Raw genomic sequence first — 22807 nt, forward strand, 5'->3', positions numbered from 1 at the left:
AGAATCGTTCAAAGCATACAACTTAAAATATGAAAATTACGTAATCTTCTGCCCCAGCAACTCACGTTCAACACGCTAGTGCCTCCAGCTACAGATCCAAGACACGTATCGTAGCCTTTCATATTGGAGCTTTTCTCCTTGGTAAACGCCAAGGCCACCCAGCCCGTCGCTTTCACTTCAACTGCAATGTACATCATGTCTGAAGTGGCGTTGTGCGTCCAGTACACATTATACTTGGAATCGTCATCCAAAGTAGCCTTGCTGTCGTACTCTGTTGAAAGATCTGCAAACGAAGTTCCACAGAACAGTAGCAAGGATACTACCACTGACAGCTCCATGTTCCGAAGCAACGCTGACGCCAATGACTCAGCAGCCGACTTTCGTCTTCAGGAATACCTGTCGTTCCGAGGAGGACTTGGTTCGAAAGCAGGACGGGGCAAGGGAAATTATTTATCAACTAAGCGTGCATTTCCTTTTATGCGTGTTTATCGAACGAAAAAAAAGAAAGACGCCAGCATCCAGCCATCCAAAGTGAACAAGCTTGGTCAATAAAGGATTTCTTTTATGGAAAAAGACTACTATTTTCTTTCAAGACTTAGCGGGTAATCCCGAGCGGACAAGATAGCTAGTACCGTTTAGCCCGCTCGGGTAGCCAATAATCGTATAAAGCAGGGTTTGGTTTATTTTGCCCGCTGACGGAGGTAAAATAAGCAAAATAATAACCACGAAAAAAAGCCTTGGCCAATATCAAGAGAGGATGATATCGGGCTCTCTTGTCGATATCCCGTTCTTATAATCCATCAATTAATTTCTATCGCACGCTATTGGTCAAAACTCGTAACGTGACCAAATATGTTCAAGCTGAAACCGTGGAATATCAGAGTGATATTCACCAATTTTCAAAGGAACCCGCTTGTTACGAAAAATATCTGAAGGATAATAAACAAAAAAGCCTTCATTTATGCTCGTAATATTTGTCCTTAGAGATTATCTGTTCCTCGAAACTCACAGTTTTCCTCGAGCTCTCGGAAAACTGTTCGCTTCTCGGAACAGATAATGTCCGCAAGCAAATATCTGAGCATATTTTCGTACCAAATGAAGGCTCTTGTTTATTTACTTATCCCACTAATTCGCCGTTTCACCAAATTAGGTCAGGAAAACGCGCAAAATATTTAGTAACATTATAAACACGCAAAGAAAACCACTTGGCCGATATCAGGCCTTATTATCCCACTGAGGAGCACATTAAGTCCAGAGAACGCGCGAAATATGAACCCTTATGGTATGGCTGACTTCGCGAGAGGGCAAGAGGAACCAAATGCTGGGCTGTGATTGGCTACCGAGCAGGCAAGATGCATGTGAGTAACCGGTCGTGTAGTCGATTAACCCCTAACCGTTTAGCCCCCGACCACCAGTCGAAAACACTCTATTTCTCGTTCTTTAAGCGTGATAACGTCCACTATAGCAGTTTTTCTAGACCTTGAGTGTGCATTGGTTCCTTAGAAACAAGGGACAACATCGATCTCATTTTTGGTAAATATCACACTTTTCCTCTTATCCAAAATAAGTTTAATAATTAAGTGATGGTAACCTTCCGTTTACAAAACAAATTAAAGCTAACCATTACACATTACTCTATAAAACCTTGCCCGATATCCAAGTCAATATAAACTGGAAGATCACCAGACCAAAATGGTGTACGGGGCCTTTGCTTTGCCACAAAAAGGAAGTGATATGTTTATATATAGTGCAAGCCCTGTCGTAAGCTACTTATAGCCTTGTTTCATATGACGCGATCTTTAACACGCATGTTCACGATTGTACGTTCTTGACATTAATCCACGTGATATTTCTTACGAAGCTCATTGGACCAAATGCACAGGAACCACGTGCAGCACACGAGGCATACTAATGTAATGATCACCGCGCCACTTCCGAGCATCTGTTGCGAATCGTGGAACTTGATCTGGCAATAAAATAATAATGACCCATTATTTGTGTGGCATGTTTGCTGTGCACGTAAAGCGGTCTAAGCTTTCCATGTAAACAAACGCAGCGTCACCGCACTCGCCATTTCTAGACCCTCCTGCAATTTCTGAAACCGGATGTGATCTAAAAATATCTTGAAAGGGATGACCTTAGTAACAAGGCCTACATGAGAGATAAAAACTATCTCACTCTTCATTCCCTCTTTTCGCACGTGCGGTTCAACATTCGATCAGTGAAGGGGGAAAAACGTACCTCGCAACATTCTAAATGTACGTCTTCACGTTTTTCTTAGCTTTGCGCTGAACTATAGTTAGGGCACAACGTAATACGTTGTTACGGAATAAACAAAAGGTAGCTAGCAAAAGGCAGTTTTAATTGGTGGCAAGGAAAAGATTCTAAACCAATATATTTCTCCTATCTCTGGGCTCAGTTGTTAAAAGGCTAGACAACGCTATCCAATGTATAAATCGCTATTCAATGGACAATTGGTGGCAAAACAAACTTCACTTGATATATCAATATTCTAACAAGGCTCTGAAGTTCTCGGGTCAAAATTGTAGATTTTTAAAGTTTTTTTCTGTCCTTCAATTCCCAAGAGAGACTTCGATACAAAGAAAACAACACCAAACATAGAAGTTTGTCCTGAAAGCCTCGGAACCATGTTAGAATATCGATATATCGAACGTGGCCTATTTCAATTAAGGATTGTGTAAGTTGAAAACGTGCAAGATCCTATTGAGACGGTACAGGCAGGGGTGATAGAATCTCTGACTCAGTTATAAATTGATTGTTAGTGATTTCTCAGCTATCAATTAGAATTTCAGCCTATTCCTCAGCTAGCAGTGAATTTTGTAGATCTCAGCTCTCAGCTATAGGTTAAAAACGTGTCTTTTGATATAGCAACTACTGTCAGTTAAGTTTTTGGTCAGTTATCAACTACCGATACGTAACTGAAGCTCGTCCATTCCCTTTATATGTGAGAGTCAGAAAAAATAGAAATTAGTCAAGCTAATCGTATGAAGGATTTACACTATGAATGATATTTGAAAATTCTCTCAAAATTGCACGAGTCTTTGAAGTAGACGAGTGCAACTTGAAAGAATTTTCAAATATCCTAAGTAGAGTAATTCCCGAATTGCTCGATCGAGCTTTCATACGATAACTCATTTATTATATGACAGAGAAAATTACGAACGCGTGCGTGTTAATTTGCTCCGCGGTGCGAATTAAAAATAACGATAAATTGGCCTGCTCTCAGCGAGCCAATCATAATGGAGAGATTTTCTCGATCATATAATAAATAACCAAAATTTCATGATCACGAGGATATTAATTAAATCAGCTTGTAAATACAGTGAATCTCGCTGAGTGGTGTTTTAGGAATATTCCTCGACCACTAGCTGCAGTGGAAAAGTTAGTAAAAACTCCTTGTCCCTTTTACACCTAAACAGGAAGCGCTATATGACCCGAAGTTTCGTTCCGAAGATAATTGTTGGACAACTTTCGATAAACACTCATCCATCCCTGCCCGCCAGACCGTTTAATTCTAAAAAAAAATAACCGTTATTTACCTGTTATCTTCACGCGATTACGCGACCACGGGTTTTAACTTACTCTATTTCAGAGCAGATCAGAACATTCGACAGGATTAGAAACTGGCTCACTGTAAAGGAAGTCTAATTTCGTCTTGGAAGCCAAATGATGGTTCTTGGCTGCGTTCTTCCTCTTTTCTTACGTTCTAGTGTACTTGTGTACCAGCAGGGTATAGTTAAACTACAGTCACAACTGAAATCGATCTCTCCGCAGGTGATTAGGAACCTGGTGGGACGCATGCGTATGACGATATCTGAGCTGTAAGATTTCTTATCCGAAATGAGGAGAGGCCTGGGGATGAGTCGTGCTAAATCTTGTGTATATACCGAAGTCTCACTAATGATATGCACTTCAACACTTTTAAGACTCGTAAACCATTGTTTCACGACCCGTACGAGTCGTACGAAAAGGAAGATGCCATTTTCGGGTCGTATCAATTCTTGTACAATCTTCGACACAGCTTTAAATGAATTTCGCACTTTTCGACCAAGCTTTACAGAGCGTCGACTAAGACTGCCGTTATACATGCAAATTCATCAGATCGAGTAACCAGCGACTCCTTTCATTTAAGGAAAATTCAAAACATCCCTGTCAAAATACAGTTGCCATGGCAAAATCAATGGAAGTTTTTTTAACCAATTATTTATCAAACCGAATTGTTCTTAGAGAAGGGTAAGGAAAATTTACCAAATTTGGAATTCATTGCTACAATGCTTTTGATCAATGTCACAAGAGTTCAAAGTTGGTTTCAGCATAGCTTTAGAATTGTTGTATTTAACCTACTCTCAAGTGAGGTTTTAAAGGGCGTTTTGTAGTTGTTTGCAAATCCGAGTGGTCAAATAGTGAGCCTGGGCCCCATATGCAAAATGGGGCCTGACTATAATCTAAACTTCTCAAACTCATTAATAATTCATCAAGTTTAAGCACTGGAAATCATGACTGTGACGGTGTTTGGATACCTGATCTTAATTAGCATAGATTTTTATGATTTTGCTCCCGTTTTCTTCTTAGTTTTAGTATCGATTGAGAAGATATAAACATTCAAGACAGTGTTTGATCACATTTCCCAATACCTCGAAGTTCGTCAAAAATACCCCGCTACGCTTCGTATTGTCAACCCGCTTCTAAGTGTCGCTATAAAATGTTTAAGCAAGCAACCGGAACGATGATCCTGCTGGTATACGTTGGATCAATAATGATCTAATCGGCTTCACATATAAAATGAAGAATACAAAAGCAAAAACCGACACAACGTCTAACGTAGGATGATTTTTTGAAGGTGTACTATATTTCAGCTGGCCAAACCAGCCTTCTTCGGGTATAATGAGAATTTTACATTGAGACGTGTTTTTATGTAGCCGATATTTTCGTAATACCGGAAATACGTAAAACTAATTGACAGTGTAAAAAGATAAGCATACGGTAAACTAAAATAACACAATAAAAGAATATAGTAAAAGGTGGAAATGTTATGTGTGAAAATAATAAGGTGAAAATAATAAGGTGAAAATAGTAAGTGTGGAAATGTTGTGAAACACAGTCTTTCGTCTTTGACATATTACTTGCACCAATGTTATCAGAACAGGCTATAATCATGGAGAAAGGTTTCTGGAAACCGGGTGGGGGGAGATATTGATTTTCAAGCCAACAGACCGCTCAAAATTGAGCAAAGTCTTCTTTATGAGATTGCTTTACCTTAATGGTAGTAAGCTAATAGATTTTTTTCGCGAAATCATTGTCATAATGACTTTAAAAGTGTTATTTGACAATAAAAATAAACGGTAAAAGTTTGCGACGTTTCGACCGCTCTTCGGTCATTATCAAGCAAGATGTAAGAAGTAAAATTTGCATAGATATATATGGCTACAAAGAGGTAAGAATGTGTGACAATTATTAATAAAGTAAAAATATGTAAAAAGTATGTAAAAGAATTTACAAAGTAGTGCTTAAAACAATAAAAACATGTAAAACTAATTAATAAAGAAAAAAAAAAGATTATTTAAAAACTTTCGCAACAGAGTCAGATTGTATAATCTGACTCTATTCGTGCGAAAGTTTTTTAATATATATATCTATGCAAATTTTACTTCTTGCAAATTTTACTTCTTACATCTTGCTTGATAATGACCGAAGAGCGGTCGAAACGTCGCAAACTTTTACCGTTTATTTTTATTGTCAAATGTTTTAAAAAACCCTTACTGATAAAAGTGTTATTCACACACAAATCTTGCCTTGCAACGCAAAAGAATATTTTGGAGGCTCATTGACTTTAAAACTTGCTGAGCAAAGAAACAAAGAGATCCTATTAATGACTCCTAATAGCCGAAAAATAGATTGTAGGAAAATAATATATGTGAAATTTCCTCTCGCTAATGGCATTATGACGAGTTCAGCTGGCAGTTAATTACTCCCAAATACGAGTGCTTTCATTAACATTTTGGGAATTAAAAAGAAAAAAAATTCGAAATTAAGAAAAATTTACGCCTGCGGTCGGCTTGGATTAGGAGGAACTAGCTCGCCGAGAAATTTGCTCAGTCAGTTTCATGCGACATGTTATAAAGGTACATTCGAATTAGCTGTACAGCTATAGGTTTTAGGGTTAGGGTTAGCGTTAGTTAATCTTTTGGGGTCATTCCCTTTAGATCAATGAAGCTGGAAAGTCGGGGACGACTTTGAAAGAAATAGCGCACTTAGGCATGAGAATCTCATGTCTCTATAAAGACTTCTAGTTGTTAGATCTTTTCTCAAGGATACTCTGAATTTTGCCGGTGGCTGGGTCATTGCATAATGTCCAGTCATTTTGTTTGCAACATATTCAAGATTCCTCCTTCGAAAACGCTTAGAAAAATGCGTTTTATATGTATCTGAAAAGTTTTGTATTTTGTCTTAAAACTGGGCCAGATATGTATACATTAGGCTCGATTTCCGCCGCTCTCCCGGGGTTCCCGAAACAGCGGCTGGTAATTGAGCCTACGTATGCGTGTGCAGTTCAATCTCTGTTTCTGGGCTGGGGTACAAGGCTCGTATTTTTAAGGCTATTTCAACCTGAAAATGCTTGTAAAATGTTGCTATATTTTCAACGCTAAAAGCAAAGTGATATTTCTGGAAATCATCCCAATGGGATATTGCAGTTAGCTCCAAGCTGGAATAAAAAAGAAATTGGAAAAAATAATAAAAAGTTGTTTTTCAAATTTCAAAACTGAAAAATAGAATTTATGAATATCTCAAGTTAAACTGCTTTCAGTTAAATTTTAACTGAACGACGCAGTTCATTAAAATTTAAATTTTAAACCTAGAATGATTCATTAAATTAAAGTAGCTATGTGCTATCTTTAGCTGTGATATCTTTTAAGTAGTGACCATCGCAGAGTTCAAGCTCACTAAAATATCTCTTTTGATAACTACCAACAAATGAAGATAAAACACATTTTTTTCGTCTTGCACCGTCTTTTGATAACTTTACTGGTTTATATACATGTAAGGGTTATTTCATGATATCGCTGGTAAAAAGCTAAAATATTCAAGCACACCAAATTAAATAACAGGCTTGGAGGAAATTAAAACTAACTTAGACGAAAACAGCTTGTAGCCACGAGTATCAATTGCGAAATCTGAATCTTAGCTCACATTTCCTAATGCACAACGTTCATTTTCAGAATCCCTGTGATTGCAACTGCATGCGGAAACTATAGAAATTGGTTAGCCTTGGAGATTTCTGATAGCATATGGTGAATGATTAAATACTTTTTCATGACATCTGCGGTAGAAGTTTTTTGTTGTTGGCGGAATTTCGTTTGATTTACTCCGTGGACGTTTTAAACGTGTTTTTTGGATTAAACTACAACTTCACTAAGAGGCCGCGGGCAGATAACTTCACAACACTAATTTACGCTTGATACTTTTTGCATTTTATGTCTTCTTCAATTTCTTTGATATTTTCAACAGCAATGGCTGGTTGGATGAAAGATTTATGACACCGCAGCGGGACTTTGAACAGTGGGTTCCGGTCTTTATTTTGCCGAAAACTTCCTGTTTTTGATTTTTTAGTTGTCGGGTCATAATTCTTGTACGCTTGAAATCGCGGAACTAAAAACAAAGGGGGTATTTTTCCATTTGTCTGCTAATCGACCCTGGCAAAACAAAACACTAATTGGAGAAGACGTCAGTCAAATACCACATAAATATGGAATTACATTGCGTATAGTTCGTCAGATTTCTTAAACTCGATAATTCGCACACTACGAATTTTGTTATTGTGACTAGGAAAAGGAGACCATTAACAGGCAATTCACAACTTAACAAACAAAGGTATGGGCCTATTTTCAATCACCCGTTCGTCCACCATGTGCACAGTTTCCTTGTAATACTTTCAACCACCTAGCTCAACTGTAACTTGTAATCGATACCCGCTTACATCAGAGAAAAAGTTCGCGTCTTAAAATTCTGATTCAAAAACTCGCGCGGTAACTGGGACTGTCCTCTTGTATGTGGCACAACTGTGAAGATTTTAACTACTGAAATTTAATTTTCTCCGTTTTTGATAAGCTGAACTCAGTCTGCCAGTTCATTTCGAGGTTACCGAAGCAATTTACGAGTTATAAACTAAACTTATTTTGGGAAATTTTTATCTGGCATTCTACCTGATTTCGGGCTAAATGTCAGAAATGTTGAATCCAATGCATTGAAATTTTGCATCAGAAACGTTAGGCAGATACTGAATACTTGAAAAGACCATTGAATGTAATTCAACGAGCTTTTAAGTTCTAATTTTTTTTGCTTGAGGTGAAACCGATATAAATTATAAATTGTGACAACAACTGAAAATAAGGGAGAAATATTATCGAAATTTACTCGCGCGAGAAATGTCTACTTTTGTTGTTTTCTTCAGACGTGGAAAGGCATGTATTCAATTTCACAAACAGCTGAACGAAAATTGGACAACAAACTCCAAAGGAAAATTAAAATAGATGATTCCGGATCTATAAAATTGTAATTCCAGGAGGCTGTTGAGTTCAAACAAAAAATGCCGGCCAAATTAGTATAGTTTACTTCCGTTGGAATGAAAAGCTTAAAAATGTTGGCGTCTGCATGTTACTTTGAACGAAATGAGCAGAAAGGACTGTACGTGAAGGGAAATAGTAAAAATAAAGGACTCAATTACATACGTACATTTAAAGAAAACTGCACAGTTATTTATATCATTATATATATGTAGGGTCGTGACCGGTAAAAGGCAAACCGAGGCATCTGCCTCGATAAAAATTTGGAATTGAAAGAAATATAGCAATATAAAAGAAGCGGTTTTTTTTTCTGATATTGCCTCGATAAGAAATTTAGTCTGGCCTCGACTTTGATGTAGAACAATTGCTAAACCAGTTTTCCTTTGAAATGCCGCGGGTATTTGTTAAAAACATAGCTGTTTTTGCACTCTAGGAAAAATGATCTTTTCCACCTCTCAGTTTAAATTTTTACTTTCTGTGAGTTAATTTGCCGGTTACGCCAAAATGTTTTAGTCTATCTTATGTACTTAATTCCCGAAAGCTTAAAGGTCTTAAGGGGTACGTACTGTAAATGGTAATTTCTCAGAATTAACCATTGAAGTTTTATCATATTCCGTAGTTCTGGAACGATCCCAGGATTCAAAGATTACATTTCCTTGACCAATGTTTATCAACGAGGGTCCGATGTTTTATAACTAAATCAAAAGAACCGAAAGCAAGACTCAATTGAAATGCAAATTGAGCTCTGGCACAAAAAAAGCTCAATTAGCGCCAATTTTATGACTTAAGTCTAAACCGAAATGAGAAGTTTCAGTAATAAAGAGGCGAAATAAATTAGACTTGGCAATTTACTTAAAGTGTTAAGGGAGTCAAAGGGGTCATCGATGAAATAGAACCTTACACATCAAATGAAATTTTATTAGATTTTTTTTCGTATTCTTTCCACCTGTCCGGTCCAACAATGTGTTATTATTGTTTTCACGCAGGAAACTATCTCAATAATTTATATAACTGCCAAGTAAATAGGTTGGTTTAATATTCTGAACAGAAGGGGGCTTACAAATTTCACTAATCAGACTGCAAAAAAAAAAAAAAAAAAGGAAAGATTTGACACCCGAGAGAAGGCGTTAAAAATTCGATGTCTACAATATTTTGAATTGTAATTGTTTGGCTATTGCTTCTTGGTCCGATTACATCCTTACAGTCCTTGTAAAACAGCAACAAAATGAAGTAAGCAAGGGCCTTTGAATATGGACTAAAGGTAATTTGAATAGTATTATCTCTTAAGCTCTTTGAAGCTAAAACACTGTGGTCGATCAAGCGATAATACATCGTTAAATCGTGTAAAGAGCCACGTATACCTTTTTGTCCAACAAGGCAAGGTTTAGCGGAGTTAACAAGACGAATATCGTATTAACTTAAATTATGCGGAATTTCAAAAGAAAGGCAGCGGAGGAAAACAGTATTGCTTAATTAATATACCTATTGTAACTGTTTATCCTTATGTAGTAATATTTCCAAAGTCCGATATATCAAAGTTTTTTACGTTCTTATTTCACCAGCAGTCGAGCAACCAAGTTCACGGCGATATGTCCAACAATTACTCTACCAGCATGCAGGAAACGACAAACTCCTCAGGTTTGGCCGCCAAGAAAAGCGCATACAGTCTACCTTACGCGAACGGACTCACGTTTTTCTACACATTAATCATCGTGACATGTTTAACCGCTTATGTGATTATCATCCTCACAGTTTATGTCAACCGCCATTTGCGAACAACTTGCAACTTCTTTATTGTGAGTCTCGGCATCGCAGATGTGATGATCGTCACCATGGTGATGCCAGTGAACATCGGCCTTCTACAAGGAACGTTTCGTTTTTCATCGAGCGCGGAGTGCTTGTTCCTGGCAACTATTAACCTGATCAGCATTTCGGCTGTTTCTTTAAATCTCTGCACAGTAAGCGTAGATAGATACTTCGCTATCGCTTACCCTTTTAAATACGAGGCGTTTGTCACGACCAAAACAACAGCAGTGATCATCGGAGTCGTCTGGCTTTACGCTTTGTTTGCCGCTGTTTTGCCGCCAATGGGCTGGCAGTCGCAGCCCACTACTGTCAATAGACATGTATGCGTTGGTGATCTGGACGAAAGCTACATTTTATTCCTGAGCATCGGGAGTTTCTTTCTTCCAGCGTTCATCATGGTTTCCACCAATGCTATCATCTACCGCATCGCCACGAACCAAGCAAAACGTGTTTTGCGCATCGTTCCAGTGGTGGGCGTTAGCGCAGAAAAACTCCGCAAAAACTTTCGCGCGGCTAAGCGAATTTCGCTGATCGTCGGCGCGTACCTCATTTGTTGGGTCCCTCAAATGGTGGTGCTGGTATTGGCGTTAAAGATAGGAAGCAAGAATATCCCCTTTCAAGTGTATCCGGTCACACTGTCCCTTCAGTACAGCTGCTCGGCTGTGAACCCCTGTATGTTCTGTTTCACTAACCGAGAACTTAGGAGCACGCTCAAGAAAATTCTTTGCACAACCTTGCGTAGGAGACGCAACGCATCATTTTCGAGTACAACTGGTGAGATGGCCCCGGAGAGAAGACGGTCAACTGTTTGTAGAATGAGCCAAACTACGGAGATTTCTCTTGGAGTTAAAGGAGAATCAAGGACAGCTGTACAAATTGGAAACGCAAATCTTGATGGACTGTGAACAGGTTCTCTAGTCGAGGATGGGGTCACCTCACTCTAAGCCAGTTCTCTTTGGGCCCTCCCAGCCGAGGTCAGACCCTTCCAACCGCAGCCTGTTCACAGGCTACACTCTTAATTTTACAACTAGTTTGATCTATGATTGCTGGAATGTAAGGTGGCAGATTTCACTTGCCGATTTATGTGCTCAGTGACATAGGTCCCCAGTTTATGATTGCCCTTATCTTTTCAGACCATCCCCTCTCTCAAAAAATTTTCAAAGAATAAGTAAGCCCGCAAAAAATGAATAGCCGAGACCTATTACAATGCAGTCTTTTAGCAAGAAAAGTCAGTATTGCTCGAAAACGAGCAGTTATAGCCATGTACGAAGACCAGGAGCACGGGAATACGCTGAAACGGCCCGGAGCACCCTTAAAATGAAAGTTCCTTCTGTCACTTTGCCGCCCTTTGCACCAGCCGACGTTATGCCGGGGGGGGGGGGGGGAAATGCGCGCACGTGAGCGAGTGAGTGTTTCTGTCACTAACCACGATCTAGTAACTGTAATTAATGCTAACCTGTAAAATATGATGGCTAGTCAGTGATGTACCTACTTCAGTCTACAAGTGACTTCAAGTATCTGCCATAATCTACCTAGTTGTAATATTCCACGAGCGCGAACGAGACGCGTAGCGTCGAGTAGGCTATAACCATCTCATAGCCAACAGTTAAGTGCCATTGGAATAATTGTTATATTAAGAACGCTCCCGGCCCAAAATATAGAAAACCGAAATAAAATAGAAATAAAACGCCTTAAAAAATTGTACGTATGCTTGCCATATTTGTAGCGCATGGCATGGTATAATGACGCAAATACCATGATGGATAAGCCAATGAAAACTCGTGAATTGTATTATTATCCAATGATACAGTTTTTAATTTAACATCATAAACGCGCGTTTGATATACATTAATGGACACAGTGATGTATAGTTTAACGACTTGATGAGTAGGAACTGTGTGACTCTCTCTAACAGCTTATTTTAGCCCTGTATATGAGGTAGAACTAGCGTGGAATTCGATTTCCGTCTATAATATATATCTATTTCAAAGGCTACCAGGATATGAATCACAAACAACGCTTTTAAGTTTAGACTGATTATTATCCAACGTTTCTGAACATGCTGTTACATACGTTTCGGAGAAATAAATTCGAAGGTGTATATATGGACGGCTTCAGTACAATAAGAAGAAACTACAGTCGAAACTCTCCACAACGTACAACGTACGGCCACCTTGAGGACAGAGAAAAGTGGGAGTTCACGGAGATTAAATCCTTGCTTGCTCATTATTTTTGAACTGGCCAGTAGTTTACGTAGAAACAAAACTAACTTGATTACTTATTCATTACAATAGAGTACTAGAAAATGGGTTATCCTGTGAGCTACCTCTTTCCCAGGGTCTCTCTGCTTCCAGCCCTCGTCCCGCGCTCCAGCGGGTGGGAAGAAGAGAGACCCTGGAAACGAGGTTGCCCTTTGAGTAGTACTTTGTACTTTGAAATTGCAAAACATTTCATCTCTGTAACTGTTATAGGCTCAATTTAAAACCATTACATCGTGTATCCACCGCTGATAATAATAATTATAATTGTAAAACGTTGTTGTATTCCTTGACTCTCTGTTTACACTATGACGAAGATATTAGCTTTAGAAAACCACTGGAATAAAAGGACTTAAGTACCTCAGTGTTTCTTTGCAAAGTTTTCCATTCATTTTTGATATTAAAGCTTTTCAAAATTTATTTGTTGGCTATGGCGCATGAAATACATACGGGCACGTGTTTTTCTAGGTTTCTTCTCTTCCAAGAAACTTGGTTTATTGCTGGTGGATTTGATAAGCATTGCAAAAACACCTTTTTTATACATATAAAAAAAAACAGAAGAAACGTAGAGGTTTTAAAATATGTCAGTACAACGAAATTATCGAGAAAAAATGTTCATAGAGTTAAAGAACACACAGCTAAGAGTAACGATTAATGTTACAGAACAGCAACCACTTAACTCGGCAATTTCATGAGAAGTCATCACATCCCTTATTTTCATAACAGAAAATTGTTTTCAAACTATTCACCAAAATATTTTCTGTAGATATCATTAGAAACAAAGAAATTGCTAAATAAAATTGTGACAGGGAAAATCTTCGAAGGAAGTCGCTAAGTTTAGTAGTCGCTCAAAATTGTAACATTAAGGAAAACATGGTACATCTGCTAAAGCTATTTTAGCTTTCTGTGAGTGACATAAGATAGTAATATTTCATCTAACTTCACATGCGTAATAAACAACAGCTTGTAAACAATAGATTTTCCGAAGACGAATCAGTCGGTAGAAGGGCAAGAGAGGGACAAAAGGTGAACACCTGCCATATGACACTAGCTGGTGATACCTTTCCTGCATGAAAGGAAAACTCGCCACGAAAATAAATTATTAGGTAAGGATACTATTGGAAAACAAGGGGATGTCATGGGAGGCGCGGTGGCACAGCAGGAACACGTAATTTTGCAAGCGCATCAGAGGTCTGGGTTCAAACGTTATCCGGGATCATGGTTCGCTGAGTAGACGTTTATTCTCACAAATTGATGCCTTTTTTCATCAAAGTATATTAATGAACACCGGGGTAGGTAGGTTCTTAAACTTCTGCTTTACTAATGTACAAAATCTTTACATATATCTACGTGGTTTTTACAAGCACAAACATGAGAACTACCGCAATACAATCCCTTATTTCACAGTTAAAACAGTTTCCATGCAGAGAGACTCCGTGGACAAAAGCATGGGTGTTTCTATAACAGCAATAACAGTGAATTGAAATATTAAGTGTTAAAACTTTATTACCTTTACGAGTGAAGTACAAACGTACTTTGGAAATAAGATAAAAAGATACAGACGAGAGGTAACATGAAAGTTACTAAAGTCGAAGTACCGGGGATCAAGTCAGCATCGCATTTATTTTACACTTCGTTTCCACTTCATGTACGTTACGTTTGGTAGTCATTATGTAACCCAACGCTTTGCACTTCCTTTTCCATATTGATTAGTTAAGCTATATGCCTCGTCCACACTACCCCGGAGAAATTTGAAAACGCAGCTTTATTTCTACCGTTAGGCCTACCGTACACACTAATCCGTTACGAAAACGGAGCTTTTCGAAAACCGTCTTATCAAACGGGAGGAATTTAAAAATTCCGGCTTTGGGTTTTAGCGTCGACGGAAAACATTTTGAAAACGGAGCTTTTCGAAAACGATGACATAATCACGTGATTTCCTTGTCCGAGTTTTCCTCGAATCTTAAATCCAAAATGGCCGGCGATTTTTGCTTGTTCAAATTTCTTCGGCGTACTGTGGACGGAAACATTTGATGCGTTTTCAGAGTGAAAACGCCGTTTTCAATTTTCCCCGGCGTAGTGTGGAAGGGGCCTCGTAATAAGGGACAATTTTTATGGACAGTCGTTCTTAGTCATTCTCGTCCCAGAGCCAGCGCGTTTTCGCTCAGAAGTGGCCGAGCGCCACACACTATGCCTCACATTGGCTCAGGTCTGATTGTGCGCATGCGTTTAAGTTCAACGATACTTGGTGCTGACCAAAAACATCGTGGTCTCTGGAACGTAGATTGGTACTTAGGTGCAAAATTCTCAGGTGCAAATGTGTTAAAAACATCTTACAATCTGTTTCAACAACAACAACAACAACAACAACAACTACAAAATGTCGGTATTATCTAATCATCAGATGATACAAGACAAAATTCATATCGGTTCGCCTCCATTGCAAGCAGTCCTATGTACTTTTCTAACAATCACTGAAAAAATACTGCTCTATAGCAGTTGATTTAAACTTGAATAAAGGAAGTTCTACTATTTCGAAAAAATGTAATTAAAAATTTATTGATAACTGAGTTTGATAAAAAAAGGATGGCTCATTGTCGCTTATATTACAAGCCATGAACGAACTGTCGACAATCAGGCATTTCTGTCTCCACATCGTTCTGTTTTACTACAACGTGAAGCTCATTAAAACTAACTGGCATCGAAGGAAAGATCTTATTTATTCTGTGCTGGTGTGGGAAGAACCAAGAGCTGAGCCAGTTTTTGCTGCAAGAGAAAAAAGAGGACAATTTCAATAAGTGGTTTGTAGGCGTTCCATTCAACCAACAATTCTGGAACTCTTGAAACGGCGGCAATTAGTGCGGAAATTTCCTGGGAAAAAAATCTAGAAAAAGTGAAAATTGTTGAATTTCCGATATTCGAACCATTCAACCAATATTTCCGAGGGGAAAATGACATGAAAGGGAAGTTCCCGGTAGCAAAAACAGTATTCGAAAATTAGTTTGGGTATACCTCGCAAGGTTGCCCTCTTTTCCTTAGATTCTGGAAAATGCTATTCATTTCGCCACAGGAAAATTATGTCCAGGAATTCAAACCGAAATTTTTGGTCAGATGAAAAGTGCCCAGTTTGCATTCACAAATTTGTTGCTTCCACAGTTCCCAATACCCGAGTGCAAACCTACAAGGGAACAACGAAGATGGGAGGGGGTGGGGGAGGGGGTACTATACAGAAGAAGAACAAAAGCTTACAAGGAAATAAGAATAACTGAGTAACTATGGCGAGTATGCAGATAAATAGCAATTGCAATATGGAAAGAAAGGAAACAACAACAACAAAAACATTTACTTATAAATTACCTGTAGTAGTTCTACATTCTTCCTTGCCGCTTCGTTCAGAACAGTTGGTTGTGAAGGACTCAGGTGTGATGTCGTGTTAAGATGGAAAGTCTGCAAAGCACAAATATTTAGTCTGTCTGACGAAGGACACTTCACAGTTAGAGACAGCATTGTAAATTACAATGCTTTCAAAACTCTACGCGAAGGACATTAAGTCAAAAAAGACAGAGCGAGATTTAGATTCAAACTCACGACCCGTTTGAAAAAATTCTGTCTTTGCTATTCAAATGAGAAACGCAACAAAACTCTTACCCTTCCGTTGCCGAGGGGAATAAAAACTTGGGCATTTGAATCTGGCCCATGGTTCACAATCGGCGACCCACTCAAAGACATAATTCTGAAATAGAATATAGAAGAGAAAACATATTTATTCTTAGGTAGGAATGCTCCAGTGTAGTCTGTTTTCTTCAGGAGTTATCCGTAAGGAAACAAAGCCTAAGTGGACATCAACGCCAACGAGAATACAATATGAAAAACAGTAAAGGAAAAACACCGAGAAGAAAAAACATTACACTGAATACCACAACATTAACACTATTTTCTTTAGTCTGTTATGTTCCAGGCATTTTGTGTTGTCGCATCAATGTACTCTAAAAGAAGGAATTTCGGTACTGATGAAAGGAGAGGAGATGATGTTACATTGATTGGTCACGTGCTTACGATGTTTTTTTCCCGCCATCAGGCCAACTCGGCTTTTTATTGGCTACCGAGTTATAACAACAACGCCCACAACAACACAACAAAAACAAAAACAACAACAACAACAACAACAACAATAACAGCATTGTCTTTAAATTTGCATCTTCATCTTGAATTTTCACTTACCTTTCTCCAGCTTTGGGTTCTCGCAATAGAGCAGGAGTCAGCGGTAACCTTGTCAGGGAAAAAGATACGAACTTTTAAAATAACTCCTTTGTTCTAGTCTCTTTTTTTTCGGAATTTGCACCAAATTTTTACTGACAGAAAATTCATGTTAAAACGTTTTAGGAGTTTTAACTGGCAAATTTTGGGAATTTATTTGGCATAGTCAAACATGTCAGAACAATGGTAGGACAAGTGATTCTGAGGGGAACCAATGTATCAATCAGCACTTAGCACTCGTGACGTTTTCACTTAAGTCCTGACAGAAATTCGCATTTGCTTGGTTTTGCATCACTACACTATGCGATTCCCTGAAAAAACTCGTGCCACTTTGTCACTGAATCAGAGGTAAAAAAAAACCAATCTTGACTGGTTTGTACATGTTTTCACATTTGAATTTTGATTGGTTCACGGATTGTCTGTGTCCTTTGTAATTGGCCAGAGTGATTACTTTGGTTTTGCGTTAACAACACTCAACTGAGGACTGCTCTATGGCAACTCAACTTACTCATGAAACAACAAGTAAGTATTATGGTGTATTGCAAACTGTACAGAAAAATTTCTTCTTTTGACAGCATCTTTATAAGAGAGGCTAATCAAAGGTTCAGCTTTTGGGAATTTTTTTTGTTGTTGTACTAACCGTGGATCAAACTTTGGTGTCACCATTGGTGTGTTGCTATAGGTTACCGCCCTTGAAGCTGGAGTCACAAACTGAGCTTTGGATTGCGCTCGTTTACTGCAAACAGCGTAAAAAAGATGACAAACATGAGCAACAATAATGAGGAAACACTGCCAAGTGATTCCTGGATGATGATTTTTGCTCTCCTGAGGGGGGAAGGGTTGGATGGGGGTGGGGGGGGGGGGAAGGAGGAGGAGGAGGAAGGGAGGGGGTGGTGGGGGACAGCTGACTTTCAGGCCAGTTATTGTCTAACAGTTTTTACCTGGTCCGTTTACCAGTGGAGGGTGGTGCCATAATAATTGAGCCAGTGTCTTTTGTTTTGCGACTTTTGGCAGATCTTGTGCTGTTATCAGTCATGCTGGGAGAAGCATCTTTTCTCTGGAAAGAAACATGGTACACTATTAATTTAAATGCATGCACACTTGAATCTTCTTACAAGACTTACAAGTACATCAGCATCATGATAATCCAGCATTATAGGCCTGCAATGGGTGCAGAGGGCCTGACAATGGGGATCATGTGTACTAAAGCTAAAAGGCATCCGCGGTCGAGTGTTGATAGATAACTCCAATAGATACCCTCGACCGACACTCGATCAACAACCCATTGACACCTCAGCTGACACTCAATTGACACTCCAATGACATCTCGGTTGACAGTTAGTACAATTTTCAATCAATGCATACAAGTCAGTCGACACTCGGCCAATTATTGACCGACTGTTGATCAAGTGTTGACTGAGTATCGATCACAATGTTGATCAAGGGTATCAATCGAGGGTGTTGATTGACATCCAACCATGGATGCCTTTAGTGAGTTTAGTACACATGATCTGATGATGATCTGTTTTTTTTCTGTCTTACTGTCTTGTGCTTCTCTTTTTTAAGTGGCAAAGTTAGGGTGAACAGCACTGTAAGTAGATGTACCTTTCTTGGACGTAAAGATCTGGGAGCTGTAGTTGGCTCCAAAAACTCAGGTTCCTGTAAATTAAAAAAAATATTGTCAATTAGCAGACAAAGATAATCAGGAATAAAGATGGTCAAAAACAAAATTCTTAATGATTAACAAATAAACAATATATTATAATTTGTGCTTACTAACTATATTTAATTAATTAATTATTTAATAAATTCCCAGAATTATTACTTCTTGGAAATACTTTTTATCATGACCTTATAAACATACTTACAATCAATTTTACAGTTGCAGCCTGATCATCAGTTTTTACTTTAAATCCTGAATATGTTTCAGATATGAAAAAAAAAAAAAAAAACAGCAACAAAAGTTAGTATTTCACCAGAGCATTTCAGTTGTGAAAAATTTAAAGTTTACCCATTATGCAGTGGTTGCATTACGCGCTAGATGTGTACCGGGCAGATTTACCTGGCCACTTCATCCATATTTTGTATAGCACCATTCCTGTCTTTTTTGTAAGACTGTCTAACAGTCTTATAAAAAGGTGCCAATAGGCTTATGTCAAGTCAAAGAAACAATGATTTTGCTCGTTATAGTAAGCGTTACTTCCCTAATGTTATTTGGATTTTCTGTCTGGATGTCATATCCTGATGCCCTGCCTGTTGAATATCTCATTGAAACCCCTGGTTGTGAAGCACTTAAAAAATAACTGAAGATGCCCTGGATCATGTGTACTAAAGGCATCTGCAGTTGAGTGTCGATCGATACTCTCGATCAATACCCTAAGTTGGCATCTCGATCAATACTTGATGGACATTTTGATTGATACTCGGTCGACACTCGATCAACACTTGATCAACAGTCAGTTGATAGTTGGCTGAGTGTCGACCGACTCATATGAAACTATCCAAAATTAGTTGACTCTCAACATTGACTGAGATGTCGATGGAGTGTCAACCAAGGTGTCGATGGAGTGTCGATGGAGTATTCATCGAGGGTCGATCAAGGGTATTGATCGGCATACGAACGCAGATGCTGTACACATGATCCAATGCTCCTACATTATTGATAAAAAAGTACAAACGATGATCTTGATAACTACCTGCAGGAGTTTTTAATGGTAAGTTCCCTCGATCAGTTAATGGACCTCTGTTAAAGATACACAATGAATAATAATTTAGTTTAATTGTTTCATCAAGTACTTAAATAAGTTAATGAATTAGAAAAAATAATTGTTTTTGTAGATTTTAGACAAAATTTGCACACATTCCAGTATCATGAATTGAAATAGTGAGAAATAATAAACAAGGAAGAAGAAAATTAACACAATGATTCATTACCTGGCAGCTGTATCTGATGAAGGTTGTAAAATTGATCTTGTCATTTCACTAACAAGTTTTGATGCCTAGGAATCAAAGTATATTATCAAATGCAAATTAGAGCAGCACAGTTTTTTCAAAATTTAGTTATTTCATGCAAGACAACTTGATGTACAAAATGTCGCTTTAAATGTGCCACAAATTAGGTAACACATGCAAAATTTATCGCAGATTTTCTACAATTCTATTAAAACTTGTGTTTTTCTATCAGACAAGTGGTATTTCCTTTTAATAATTAAAATTTGATAATTATTAGCAAATTAAAAAAGTTCTATCACACACCTCAGTCAATGTAGTATCATTCACTTCACCCCCCTGAGCTAAAATAGAACAAGATAGCGGTTTAGTTATAACAAATGGCTTGATAAGTCTAAGCATGGGTGAGTAGAGAATTGTTGAATTCAAACCAAAGTATCATAAAGTCTATAATACAGTGGAGTTGTGAATTTTCTAACCCTCAATTTTTCTCATCCTGGGAGACCCAAGGGCAGATAGCTGGGTCCAGAGGACGTCCAACAGGCGAGGTCTAGCAGAGCAAACGAATGTAATCTCCCAACTATGTGAAGCAACTTTTTGCTCCCTTGGTAACAAAAAGCTAGTGAAAATCTACCCTTACATTTTCGGACCTATTGATTTTTCAAACCAATTTCTGTTTCCCAAGGTAGTTAAAAAGATCAGAATTCCTCCGTAATTTGCTATTCAACATTTCCTTTATGTTATAAATTAATGTACTTTCTTCAAGTTTGAGATTTACACAGTGTATGTATTTACAACTGTCTGTTGAGAGTGTCACAACCAAATGGAACAACAATAACAACCTACAACAACAGGAAAAGCATTGTCTAACTCTTGTGTTTGTGTTTGAGATTGGAGAGTGCAAAGAGAACATTACATGATTTTTTCTTGTCAGTTACAGTGTACATACCTAAATAGTCATTCAGTTTCATCTTTCTTATATGCTATTGAAATGAGAAAGAATGAGATTTTATTAATTCTAGCAAATTTACAATTGGTCAGACACAATACATTTATGTAATCATGTGACTGTATATTAAATAATACATGAAACCATAATGTGTAGTTCCAGAAAATATCCATACCTCCCAAGGAAGGGAACTTTTCTAAGTCCCCCCCCCCCACCCCTCTGGAAATTCCGATTGAGCTTCATACATTTCTTTAAATGTTTTGGTCTACAGAATGCCCCATCCCCCAGGAAATTCAAATCCCTTCTGTGGGGGGAGTACGGATATTTGCTGGAACTGAGCAATAATGATGCACGTAATCATAATTAAATTTAATGATGTATACGGTACAGACTGGTTAATTTCATGGACATGTAAACAACTAGCATGCCTGTAAGCTCTGCTGCCACTGACATCAAATACTATAGCACTGAAACTCGGTTATTGCAAACTTGGTAACATCATTGATAGAGTTTGCAAGAAAAATGCTCAGCTGATTACTGTGTCTACAATGCATCTGTGCCAACTCTCCTGGATTATCCAGGAGACTGAATCTCCCAGTCTCCCATTTGAAGAAAATCGCTTATTTTTGTCGATTTTGGCATTTTTGGGGAAAATTTGGGAATATTTGACGCTGTGTGAGGGTGAATCAGTGGAGCTCTACCTTTGATGTTTTCTTCAGCTTCAGCATCAAGAAGGTAAAATAGACGATCTCCCGGATATTTTTTATTTTTTTAGTTTGGCATCTCTTGACACTACATCCAACAGTTTAGCAAATTTTTCCACCCTCAATTTATTGCTGTCCCAAAAACAGTCACATTCTTTTGATACACCTGGAGCTAATACTTGCTGTGTGTCGTTGTTCAAACATACTACAGCTAAAGAAAAGACTTTCTTACCATAGGAAGTTTAAGAATTTCTAATGAAAAGGCTCCTTTCACTTTGCAGATCATATCATAACCTCTTGCTTTCATCTTTTCTATTCGTTCTTCAACTGAATAAAACAAAATTAAGTAATCAGCACTCATGTATGTGGATGAGAGCGTTTTTTTTTTTTTTTTTTTTTGCAATAAATGAAATATGTCATAACTCTACTTCAAGTGAAGTGGGGTGGGGTGGGTGAACAGTATACTCTCAACTAAAAACTACAATTGTAATATCAATATTAATTAGTTTTATGGATTCTCACTAGGAAAAAAAAATCAGTTTTATGATGCCAAGTTTTACCAGTCAAGCTATTTTATGGCTTGTGAAGTAGCCTGTGTCACTCTGGCGCCCTTCCCGAAAGTAAAGTGACACAGGTTACTTGTATTAAAGAGGTGAACGAACATATCAATAAATTCTTGATTAAAATTAACAGAAAATGCTGAGCAAAATGTATCAACATATTGCTACATATCGAAATTTAATGTATGTAGGACTAAGTGCATGAACATTTTGGTAGTACCTAGAGTTACATTTTTCACTTTTTTTATAAGGAGTGTATAGCTAAGGCTTTAATTTCAGGGCTTGCACGATCTTCATGTTTTTCAAAACACTAGCTATCCCTGCTTATTCTTTTCGCGTCCCATCGGCTACAGTGTATTCACACACGAGACAAATAGTCCGTCAAACGAATGTCCAGCCTATAAAACCACGATAATGTGGGACACGTTAAGTTATGATCTAAGCAATACCTTGCATGTTTAAATCTTTCAGATAAACGTCCAACTTCGCTTTACGTTCATCAATGCTCATTGAAGTATCAAGATCGCCTTCGGGAAGCATCGGTCGCTTGCGACTTGTTTGGTTTTTCCTCGTATTTTTCCTCCGAGGCATCTTGCTTCTTTCGCAGCCAAAAAAAGAACAACAGAAGTCCAAATAATAAACAACTAAGGATTACAAATTTTTATAAAGAAGCCCGCCAATAATCGCTTGATTGTTGAATTTTGAAAAGTTGCGCTGGAAATCTCTTTTACGAGCCCGCGAT

The 22807-nt window shown here is 38.1% G+C and overlaps 3 protein-coding genes and 1 long non-coding RNA gene across 4 annotated transcripts in view; 1 reads left to right on the top strand and 3 right to left on the bottom strand.

The window, feature by feature from the left end:
- LOC110059317 (DBH-like monooxygenase protein 2 homolog) overlaps positions 1–432 on the bottom strand; it is a 5316-nt gene extending 4884 nt beyond the window's left edge. The window contains exon 1 of the mRNA XM_020766014.2: positions 66–432. Within this exon, the coding sequence (XP_020621673.1) occupies positions 66–338 (273 nt within the window). The 5' untranslated portion in view covers positions 339–432. The remainder of the gene's footprint in view (positions 1–65) is intronic.
- Positions 433–1546: 1114 nt separating this feature from the next.
- LOC149109851 (uncharacterized) lies at positions 1547–3795 on the bottom strand. The gene is made up of 2 exons (XR_016208794.1): positions 3561–3795; positions 1547–1966 (listed from the first exon to the last, which is right to left on the bottom strand). It is a non-coding gene; the product is annotated as an uncharacterized LOC149109851 (long non-coding RNA).
- Positions 3796–10156: 6361 nt separating this feature from the next.
- On the top strand, positions 10157–11760 carry LOC110059324 (alpha-1D adrenergic receptor-like). The gene has a single exon (XM_020766020.2). It carries the CDS (start codon positions 10172–10174, stop codon positions 11291–11293), a length of 1122 nt encoding a protein of 373 aa, XP_020621679.1. The 5' UTR covers positions 10157–10171; the 3' UTR covers positions 11294–11760.
- Positions 11761–13947: 2187 nt separating this feature from the next.
- LOC110059272 (borealin-like) lies at positions 13948–22770 on the bottom strand. Its single transcript, XM_020765972.2, has 14 exons — positions 22515–22770; positions 21738–21832; positions 20802–20835; positions 20159–20196; positions 19838–19902; positions 19600–19646; positions 18772–18818; positions 18509–18562; positions 17845–17960; positions 17544–17639; positions 16868–16915; positions 16295–16379; positions 16004–16093; positions 13948–15412 (listed from the first exon to the last, which is right to left on the bottom strand). Exons 1-14 carry the CDS (start codon positions 22654–22656, stop codon positions 15362–15364), a joined length of 1008 nt encoding a protein of 335 aa, XP_020621631.2. The 5' UTR covers positions 22657–22770; the 3' UTR covers positions 13948–15361.
- Between the last annotated feature and the right edge of the window lie 37 nt (positions 22771–22807).

This window comes from Orbicella faveolata, unplaced genomic scaffold (assembly GCF_042242905.1).
Source record: "Orbicella faveolata isolate gen_17 unplaced genomic scaffold, um_ofav_v1 contig_25, whole genome shotgun sequence".
Classification (NCBI taxonomy): Eukaryota; Metazoa; Cnidaria; class Anthozoa; order Scleractinia; family Merulinidae; genus Orbicella; species Orbicella faveolata.

Excerpts from the sequence above, each read along its gene's own strand:
- LOC110059324 (XM_020766020.2), top strand. The coding sequence starts at position 10,172 with ATGTCCAACAATTACTCTACCAGCATGCAGGAAACGACAAACTCCTCA.
- LOC110059272 (XM_020765972.2), bottom strand. The coding sequence starts at position 22,656 with ATGCCTCGGAGGAAAAATACGAGGAAAAACCAAACAAGTCGCAAGCGA. Across the intron at positions 21,833-22,514 it reads GAAAGATTTAAACATGCAAG|TTGAAGAACGAATAGAAAAG; the intron begins GTATTGCTTAGA and ends TGTTTTATTCAG. Across the intron at positions 20,836-21,737 it reads AAATTCTTAAACTTCCTATG|CATATAAGAAAGATGAAACT; the intron begins GTAAGAAAGTCT and ends TCATTTCAATAG.